At 35.0% G+C, this 10625-nt stretch overlaps 1 protein-coding gene across 2 annotated transcripts; it reads left to right on the top strand.

Annotated features, from left to right (window-relative positions):
* Positions 1–3150: 3150 nt before the first annotated feature.
* Positions 3151–9533, top strand: LOC102605982 (uncharacterized). Of its 2 annotated transcripts, XM_015310733.1 has the most exons (6): positions 3151–3252; positions 3326–3421; positions 6071–6091; positions 8071–8263; positions 8957–9091; positions 9222–9533. In XM_015310733.1, the coding sequence occupies exons 2-5, from the start codon at positions 3362–3364 to the stop codon at positions 9085–9087; spliced, it is 405 nt and encodes a 134-aa protein (XP_015166219.1). In that variant the 5' UTR covers positions 3151–3252; positions 3326–3361; the 3' UTR covers positions 9088–9091; positions 9222–9533. The 2 variants fall into 2 exon arrangements, with proteins under 2 accessions (XP_015166219.1, XP_006352012.1); XM_006351950.2 differs by lacking the exons at positions 6071–6091; positions 9222–9533 and having other exon boundaries at positions 8957–9174.
* The last annotated feature ends 1092 nt before the right edge of the window (positions 9534–10625 follow it).

The raw sequence follows: 10625 nt of genomic DNA, 5'->3' as shown, positions 1-10625 counted from the left end.
CATGGAAACCTGAATCTTAGAAAGTATCTTAATAATGAAATATTGTGCTTTCTAACTTGTCACTCCTCCCTGACTGTTCTGAAATTGAGGTATAGTTGATTGATTGATAACTTGTCGGTTGCTACTCCTCGTGGTCCTAAAATAGAATCGATGGTTTTGTAGATCTCTCTATTTTATCGACAAAATTCAGATACTTGAAGCAGGTACTCAGTGGAATAAGTCCAGGTGCGCACAAGTTGACTCAGATATCATTGTAATAAAAGAAAAGTTCATACTTGAAGATGTCTCTTGGCTCCAACTGGCAAGCTATTTAAAAGAATCAAATAGGATTGGTAAAAGGATATTCATCTTACAATAAATCTCCAATTATTCTTATAGTTTAAAAAATATCACACTAGAGTACATGTATACACATAGTCCAATAGACAAATTTAACATGATAAATGGCTCATAAATGTCAAAAAAATTATATACTATATCAAAGGGGAGTCTTGGCATAATTGGTTAAGCTATCATATAATTAGGAAGCCATGAGCTCCAGTTGTGGGAACACGCTCTTGTAGAAATATAGGGTAAGTCTGTGTACAATAGATTCTCGTGGTCCGGTCTCATCTTGCAAAAATGCAAGGTAAGTTTTTGTTCAATAGATTTATGTTGTCCGGTTCTTCTTCGCACCGCGCATAGCAAGAGCTTAATGAACCAAGCTGTGTTTTTTTTTTTAAAAAAAAGATTAAGTTCCAATTGTAAGCAAGTCTGGGTTATCATTTTAAAGGAAATTTATGCAGTGTTTCTGAACAAAGTCAGGATGTGGATTGGATAGGCTGGTCTGACTGTTTGGGCCTTTGGATTGGGTTGTCTGCTATTCTTTCCATTTATTTAAGGAAAAAGATAACATCAAATCAAACATTTTATTTAAGGAACTTGCATTTTTGAAAATACCTGATTTTAAAAAATAAAAATATACTTGTTAATTAATTATAGGTTAAATGAGTTTAGCTAAATATTATATTATAAGAATTAAAATAAAAATTTATCTATAATTGAAGGATGAAGAAGTATAAGTATCCTAATTTCGTCAATATGAAGAAGAGCTTTGGAGCAACGATAAAATTATTTTTGTGTGACATAATTCACAAATTTGAGCCGTGGAAATAACTACTTATAGTGCTTGCATTAGGGTAGATTGTCTATATCACGGGTCAAGGGGTGCAATTATTTTCTAAACCTTGCTAATACATAATGTTTTGTGCATCATTTTTTTTTTACTTTTGGATAATATTTACAAAAATAATATACCTAGTGAAATTCCACCAAGTGGCCGGGTATGAATGTGGTAGAGTGTACGTAAACCTTACCACTACGTCGTGGAGGTAGATAGACTGTTTCCAAAAGACCCTCGGCTCAAGTGCATCAAATCTAAGCAAAAGAAGAAAAAAACAATGAAGAGCGCATAACTATTAATAAGAAAACAGTAAAATATCTATAAGAAAGAAACAATATAACAATAATGTAATAGTGCGATAATCGAAATACAATAAACAACATATGGCAAGAACTACAAGAGTTCGACTAGTGCTACGACATGCACTAACAAGCCTAAAGCTACACACGTAAGACTACACTCCGCCCCTACTAACCTTCTACCTTAATCCGCGACCTCCACTCTTTCCTATCTAGAGTCATGTCCCCACGGTAATATGAAATTATGCCATGTTCTGTCTAATTACCTCTCCCCAATATTTTTTTTGCCTATCTCTACCCTTCCGTTTACCCCTACAACCAGCCTCTTGCACCTCCTCACTGAGACGTTAATGCACCTCCTTTAGACATGTCCAAACCATCTCAGACTTGCTTTTCTTATCTTGTTCGCTACAGGGGAAATTCCCATCTTCTCTCAGATATGCCCACACATCTATTTCAACATTTTCATTTCCACAATGTGCATTTTCTGAATATATGCAAAAGTTCTTGATCTTTTGAGGAGTTCCACCAGCTGCCTGCACAAGCTAGAAAGCTTATCAATGTTGATAAAGCTCAGATTCCTTCGTTTAGAGTCAGAGTCCATCCATGGAGATTCTAGTCTTGATCCTCAAGTGTGTGACCAGTACTCCACATCATATAATAAAAATGATCGAATCACAGCTCTATAAAACTTACCTTAAACTTATATGGTACTTGAACAATATTACTTTAACTTATTTAACTAGTGGACAACTTTCTTCAATTATATTAGAGAAATAATTTAGACAAGATGTATGAAAAGATTTGATGGTCTTGTCTTTTATTTTTTAACATGATCTCATTTTACTTATATAGAAAATTATTTGTTGGGATAATGCAACACTTGTCTAAGTTCATAGTACGTATCTTTGTGATCCTTTCAGTATGGGATACTTGTCTAGAAAACTTTCTTGCCAAAAACAATTAATTTGTGAGTTAGAGATTCAAATTTTTCGTATGGTTAGAAGACGCTTCCAACAGAATTTTCTTCATATCCAAGGATCGAATTCGAGACCTCTAATTAAGGGTGAAACACTCCCACCAATGCAACACAACCCATATTGGTTATCTAATCACTTTTACTTATCCACAATAACCTTTTTTACTCCTTTAAAAAATAATAAATATAATATAATATGTTATGCGTATATTTTATCATAATATCCATAATTATCAACATTTTTAAAAATCTTAGAAAATAAACAATTATTAAATATAAAACACTACATTTTTTAATATTCTAAAAAAAAAAAAATACACACTTGAGTCGAGGATCTTTCAGAAATAATTTCTGTACCTCCACGAAATAATAATAAAATCACCGTGCACTCTTCTTTTCTCAGACCATACTTTGTGATATTTCACTAAATATATTGTTATTACTTATTTTATTTTATTATAATGGATAAATAAAAGTGAAGGAGACTTTTTTTTTAAACCGATAGGAATACACGTGCTACATCCTCAGAGAGAAATCGCGTGGAAGTAAAAGGGAGCGACACAAACATATAATTCCGCAAATAACATAAAAACAAATAAATGGGGCCCATGTAGGGCCCACTTAGTTACAAAAAAGAGAAACAATATAGTATTATTTACAATGAAAACTTTATAGTAAAAAAAAAAGCAATAAAAGAAAAGAAAAGAAAATTTAGCTGAATTTTTTCCTTTTTCCCTCTCTCTTAGCTCCACCAAAAAAATATGTAGAAAATTCAAAACCCTAAATCAATACAATTTGATTATTATTACAAGGTATGTAATTGATTTGTGTTTGTTGTTAATTATTTTGTATGAAATTATAATCTCATTTTTTTTATGTGTTTAGGTGAACTCAATTTTAGTTGTATTTTGATAGTGAGAGATGATAATAAGCAAAGAAAAACCACCAGAACCACTTGATTTCTTCATTTGGACAGTTGAGGTATTTTTTAAAAATTTTTGGTTGAGTTTTTGATTATTTGATTACTTTTGTAGATCTTGCGAGTTTACTGTTATTTGATTACGTTTGGAGGTTGAGGATTTAGGTTTATGTTGTTCGGATTCTTCAAAAATGTTCGCGAGTAACTAATTTTAGAGAATCTGATAAGGGTGCAGCATTGAAAGTGAAGAGTCGATTTAGGTAGAAGAAGGTTAGTAGGTAGTCTGAGTGTTGTCTCCGTGCATTTTTAGTAGAATGAATATTAATCTCATAGGTTTTTGTCTTTTGATTTCTATTAACACTGTGGAACTCAGTTGATTTTTTCCGTCGGTCAGATTGTTGTGGATTTGGGTAGGGGGCTTATGATAAAAAAATGATTTTAATTGGGGATGAAACTGTCATCTATTACTTTGTTTCTTAACTAGGGATGGCCATCCGTGCACTTCCATTGTTAAGCTACATAAATAGGAATTACGCAATGATGACCGGAGCTCAAAGGTTGCTAGATGTAGGCCTCACAAGATCGTTACCCTGTTGTGGGCAACGACAAGTGTGAAAAAATTAAAGTTGGTTTTTTGGAATATGATGAATTTTCAATGAAGTTTCTAGAATGGCCTAGTGTAATATCTTGGATAGGTATCTTGAAGAAATATCTAGATCTTCTAGAGTATGGCTAGAAGATAAGTTAATTAGATTTTTCTTCTAGATATATCTAGAACAATATCTAGAATCATCCCTAGATAAGTATAAATAAGGGTTGTGCATTTATAACCAAGCTAATGCAAGAAAGTTTTCTAGTGTAACCAAGTTCTCATATCTAAAATCTGCCTTCTCTTTCAAAGCTTCCTCTTCTTTAGTTGAATTATCCAACCTTAGTTATCGATCTTGGGTCTCTCCAATTTATTCTCTCTCCTACTCCTTACCTGATATCAAAGTCATAGTCATAGGTTGGCTTTTGAAAATTTTGTTTCAACATTGGGCCAGTGGTTGTAGATTCTACTCATTTCTCATGTAATCATGTTGATAGACTGAGATAGAATTATTAAACCCGTCCAACTATAATGTATGGGAGACATGTATGGAATCCTATCTTGTTAGCTAGGATTTGTAAGAGATTGTTAATGTGTAACACAAGTCCTCCTAATGAATCGAGAATAGAAACACAATCAAGAAGTGGAAGGATACTGAAGTTGAGGTGAAGTTCATCTTAAAGAGGTCTATTTTCGATAAATTATTTGATCATATAATAAGGTGTAGATCATCTCATAAAATATGAAGGACCCTTGATTGGTTTTTTCAACAAGAATGAAGCTTGACCATAAATATTGGAGAATATATTGGCTAGCACTACATCGTGTAATTTTTGAAGATTAAAAATTTATGTTCCAAAATCTCTCTGTTGTATTTAAACGAGGCTATCATTGAAGCACGAATAAGAACTATTATTTTTGTGGTTTAGCAAAGAATATATATCCTTTGTTACATCAATTTAAGGATGGTTTAACAAACATCTTTGGAAGAAATTTGAGTATTTGCCATCATTAGAGGAATTACTAGCCAGGTAAAGGGCTGGTATATCTATCAAAGAAGGGGAAAGAAATGCTCTTGTAGTCTATAAGAGGAATTGAAAAGGAAAGTACAAACAAAGTTGCTCTAGAGAGGTGACATATTCTCAATTCCAAGATGGTTCAAGCTCGCCAAGAAAGAGTTTTGCTTTCCTTTACATGCAGACAATAACAGACAATAATAAATTAGAGACTTTCTACTAGCCCAAGTTCGATAATTAAGGTTGGAGGACTCAACTAAAGAGGCCACATTGAAAGAGAAAGATGATTTTAGATAGAAAATCATGGTTATGCTAGAAAGCTTTTTGGAAATTGACATAGTTACAAAAGCACAAGACCACTCCTACTTATACTTGTCTAGGGATGGTTCTAGATATTGTCTAGATATATCTACAAGAAGGATCTACTTAACCTTATCTTCTTGCATGATTCTAGAAGATGTAGATATTTCTTCAAGATATTACACTAGGTCATTGTAGAAACTTTATTAAAAAATCCATGATATTCCAAAAGATCAACTTTAATTTTTTCACACTCCTCCTTAAAGTGATTTTTTGGAAATTACTCTAAGCTTGACGATGAAGAACCCAAACGAAGCTTTAGGAAGTAACTTGGTAAACAAATCATCAATATTTTCCTGACATCGCACTTCTAAAGTGTTTATAGTTCCATCAAGAATTTTTTTCGGATGAAATGATGTTCCACCTCAATGTGCTTAGTTCTTGCATGGAATATGGGATTATTTGCAAGCTTGATGACACTTTAATTGTCTCCAAAAACTTCCTTTGGCTTTGATATAGATAAATGCTAGTCTCCGGGAACACTTTGGAGCCATACACATTCTTGATTCTTGAGTAGTAACAGTTGATGTTTTATATTCCACCTCCGTAATTGATAAATAAGTCGAGTCTTGCTTTTTGTTGCACCAAGAAATACCTGTTCCGCCAAGAGTAAAATATAGTTCGATATAGATCTTTGATCATCCAAATCGCCACCAAAATCAGCATCAGTATAACCCGTTAATATCAAATCATTCTTCTTTGGGAAAAAATAAGCCTATATCTGATGTTGAGTTGCTATATTTCAGAATCCTCTTCGCAGCTTCCAGGTGAAGCTTTTTTAGTGATTGCATGAATCCGCTGACATATCCTACCAAAGAAGGTAATATCTAGTCCTGTAATAGTCAAATGTAGAGGACTTCCAACAAGTGCTTGAAAAGGTTTGGGATCTGCAGAAGTGAGCCTCCGTCACTCCTTAACCTTGTGTTTGTCTCAATAGTAGCACACTTTTTACTTTGCTTTAGCCCAGACTTGTTGAGAAGTTTGTTGGCATATCCTTCTTGAGTGAAAAAAATGTCTTCACTTGTGCAACTTGACAAAAGTGTAAGTTCCATCCATTGGAATTCGTTCTCTACAAAAAAGGAAATATTTTACAAACACTGCTATTTCATTGGGAATTTTTAGCATCTCCGAGGTGTGGGAAGTTTGAGTTAGTTTCACTTTAAGGCATCTTTACCACAGCCTTTTACCTGACTTTTAGTAAATGGCCTGTTCCATCTTTATGTTGTTGTTGTTGTGGTGAATTTTGTATCCTACATGCTACTTCAATGTTTGTGTCACAACTTTTGGTAACAAATCCATCTGACAGTTGCACCAGAATAAGACTAAGAAACTTAGTATTGATCAATTAGTTCTAATATAGGGAGGAAGAGACAAAAAATTGTGGTTATGGTGGAGAAATTGAAAAAGAACACTTGCACAGAATTTGACATAAGAGGGCCATATTGGAGAGACGAAGTGATGAGTTTTCTCCCGTAAGACCAACTAAATCATAAAATGAGTTCTTTTTCTCCTTTCTTCTTTTTTCCCCTCTAGTTTTGGGGTGGGTGGGTGGTGGGGTTAAGCGTTGTTCATGCACAAGCTTAGCACTCTGTTTTGGCTCCCTTTCCACCTTCCTCGGAGTCAAACTCTCTGTCAGCAGCTCCTTGGTCTGAAACTCATGATCTATTGTTGGGCCCTTCAAACAATCATATCTTCGCCTCTGGTCTTGAAAGCAATCTCATCTGGAAAGAGGAAGAGGTTCTAGAGAGGGAATATCAACCGTTTATCCGTAGAAAAAGTTTTTTTTTTCTTTTCGCAATCTTCTTTTATTTCATTTTGTTTAGCAAAGAACTGCTTGACTAACTTTCTTGACTTTGCAAAAAGGTGTCATACTTGAGAATTTTGTCATTCTAAAATAGAAGTAAAAAATTGATTGTTTATTTTGTTGACTCCGCCTATAAGAGCGTTTAAATCCTTTTAGATCACTCTGTCTCTTTTTTTGTTTAGAAACTGGTACTTTTAAGATGACTTTGTGTCTATTCTGGACAACTATATAGCTGGTTTAATATGCAGTTACTATCTTTGGTAGTGCTTGGTCATCCATGATCTAAACGTGTCGATTTTTGAGGATTAGGCATCATGCAGGGTTAGATGGAAACAATAAGTTGAAAGGTGTAAGGTTGAAAACATACAATTACTGTTTATATGTAATTTTGAATCTTGTAAATTGCCATCAGCAAGTGATCACATCTGAAGTATACATATATGCCTTTCTGTCCTACTAGTGCGTAGGATGACAATTTATCTATATTGTGTGTAGACTGATGAGTTGGAAGTGATATGGATGACATTTTAGTTAGATATTTTGCCAATTTAGTAGCGGAGTCAAATCCATAGACATATGCCAAGGTTAATGTAACATCCATGATGCGGGGCAAGGTCCAAGTTGAGAAACAGAGTGACTTGGTTTATGGGAGCATCTGTTCCTTTGTGTTCTTCAAAACCTTAAAAGAAATAGTGAATGGATAATACTTCGAATGATTTGAGCTCATGTAATTAAGAGGTGAAAGAATTTATTTAGTAGGTTTAGATAACTTGCTTGCAAAGAGGTCCCTCCTTCTGTCAAGTTTTGTATGATAAGTTGGCATACTGATTCACTATTACAAAGAGCTTGATATTCTTTTTTATTATTCTTTGGCATAATAAAATATGTCCACGAGGGAATGCAACAATGACTGACATTCTGTTACTGCTCTTGTTTTGCCAGGATGTAGGTTTATGGTTAGAAGAAATAAAGCTTGGTAGCTATCGTCAAATTTTCAAAGAAAATGGTGTTAATGGAGAGTATTTGGAGGGGATGTCCATGTTCACGACTGAACAGATTCTCCGGTTTATAAGAAGATGCCACATGAAATGGGGAGACTTCATTACGTTGTGCAAGGAGCTGAGGCGGATAAAAGGTTCCTATAATCTCTCTGTTTGCTCACAGATGAAACCATATCTCTTAGTTTGACAACTTTCTTTGTCTATCTTTCCAGCAATATGATTACATTTTGTTATGTTGTTTTTAATCAGCTTTGATTGGTGACTCACTCGTGTTTTCTTTGTCATGTGAAAAAACCCTTTTGCAAAACTTGATGTTGGGACTTATTCACTTGCCAATACGGTGTGATGGTTCCATCGCGTTGCCTCTACCTAGTTAGTTATATGTGCTCTGTTTTGAATTCCTTGGATTTTGCAGACATATTCTGTGATCTGGTTTTGATTGTAACGTCAAGCACTGTTGACATTCTCTAAAACTCTCTACCGTAGTAAATCTTTAACAGATTTATAAATTGTTGCTAGTGAGATACTTCTATTTTTGAGATAATTGGTAAAGTTGCTGCCATGTGACCAGTAGGTCACGGGTTCGACAGGTGGAAACAAAATGCTGGGTAAGGCTGTGTACAATAGATCGTTGTGGTCTGGCCCTTCCCCGGACCCCAAGAATAGCAGGAGCTTAGTGCACCGGGTAGCCATCATAATGGAAAGCTATTGAAATACTTCAGTGAATCTGCTGTTGCTATTTAGGAATGAAGTTACTGCTATTCTTTTACTATTTGCTAATGTCCTATAGTTCCTTTTATCTATATTGACTCAATTCATATCTTCAGTGGCTTGCTTGAAGGGAGAACAAAGAGTCCGGCGACCATGGTGGGCCCCGTCTTGTATCTCCATAGTGTTTATGAAGACAGCCAAGCGTAACAGGCAGTGTAGAGTGGTTTCACTGAAGCTGGAACCCTAGACACCCATTACGCCATTACGCCATCTGTGCGCATTATTAATAATTATATATCCAGAGGAGAGTAGTGGAAATTCGCTCCCCGTCTGTTGTTATTTCCTTTGTAATCCAGTATATGGAACTTCTGACGCATCTATTAATTACGCCAATACGCCATCTGTGCGCATCATTAGTTATAATATCAAATCGCTCCCCGTTGGTTATTTCCCTTGTAATTTCCCCCCTCTTCTGCCCAAGCCTTTATGTATACGTAACGTTGTAGTCTTTACATTTTTAGTTTGTGATGTTTATAGTACCAAATCAAGAAAATAGATGACTTTTATGTAAATTTCAATGTGTAATGTGTGAATAGTTTCTAAACTTGAATTGTAAGTTTAGCACTAGACAATGACCTGCCTGCCAGATTGAATGTATGTGAACTGCTGCTATTAAATGTTTGTTCCTCTCAATGCTAGAAATTACATGTTTTTTCCACCATAAATCGATGAGAAACTTTGTAAGTCTCTACTGACCTGAACATTTGCGTTGCTAGTTTCGACTTGATTCTTAAGGTTTGTCGAAATAGAAATTAACGATTCTTTGATTGCAACTGTCCTGTTTTCCATATCTGATTGAATTTGTACTCGGATTTTAGTGCCATATAATTTGCGACTGAATCATGATGCAGTCGCAAATTATCGCCAATACCTCTCCTTCGTGGATGGCTGACGGGGCAAAGATAGAGAAGAAAGATTTGATTGTTGGGGACCGATATTGGTTTGGCTTTATAAGTAGCAACATCATGCCGTTGCAAAATGAATCAATTCTCTGGCATGCAAAAGTTGTTTTGGTGGGTAATGAAAAAATTGTATTTTAAATTAAATTAACACGTGTTACGTAATGATTGTTGTGTGATAACACTTGCATTTTAAAATCTGGAACTGATCGAAAAATGATGTAATGAAATAAGTTCGAAATTATTTTGGGGGTAATAGGACTTCCGCATAGTTAAGGTGTCTTTTTGAATATTTGGGATAACTTCAGGTGTTACTTTTATGTCTTTTCTCTTCTGAAATTTCATATGAGGACTTCCGTAATGAGTTGGGAAGCATTACGTATAGTCCCGCGGTTTATTTCACGCATATTTTTGTATTTACGAGCCAACTTTTATGAATTACCCAAATTTCACCATTTTTCGTGTGTATTAACCCATGGATCTGTCGCCTTTAGGACACCCGGAATTTTTTTGGGGCACTTAAAAAATTTTCGTGAGCTAGGGAAGCATATTACGTATAGTCCTGAAAAAACTATGAGGACCTGAAAAAAAACTTAGAGGTGTTCAATCATAATCCTGCACACAATATCGCACCACAAGTCCACAACACAACATGTGGATCCTGGACGGGTATTGTGCAGCATTGCACCCAACCACCATGCATCGTGCACCACAACACATTGAGTACTCGGCAACATACGAATGCCAAACCTATGCAAAAATCAAAAGGGAGTGACCATAAGGCCACAATTCATGCATAACAATGTTTTCTTGGGCCAGCCAGATC

Source organism: Solanum tuberosum, unplaced genomic scaffold, assembly GCF_000226075.1.
Source record: "Solanum tuberosum cultivar DM 1-3 516 R44 unplaced genomic scaffold, SolTub_3.0 scf00140, whole genome shotgun sequence".
NCBI lineage: Eukaryota > Viridiplantae > Streptophyta > Magnoliopsida > Solanales > Solanaceae > Solanum > Solanum tuberosum.
This window is presented reverse-complemented; position numbering and strand designations above follow the sequence as displayed.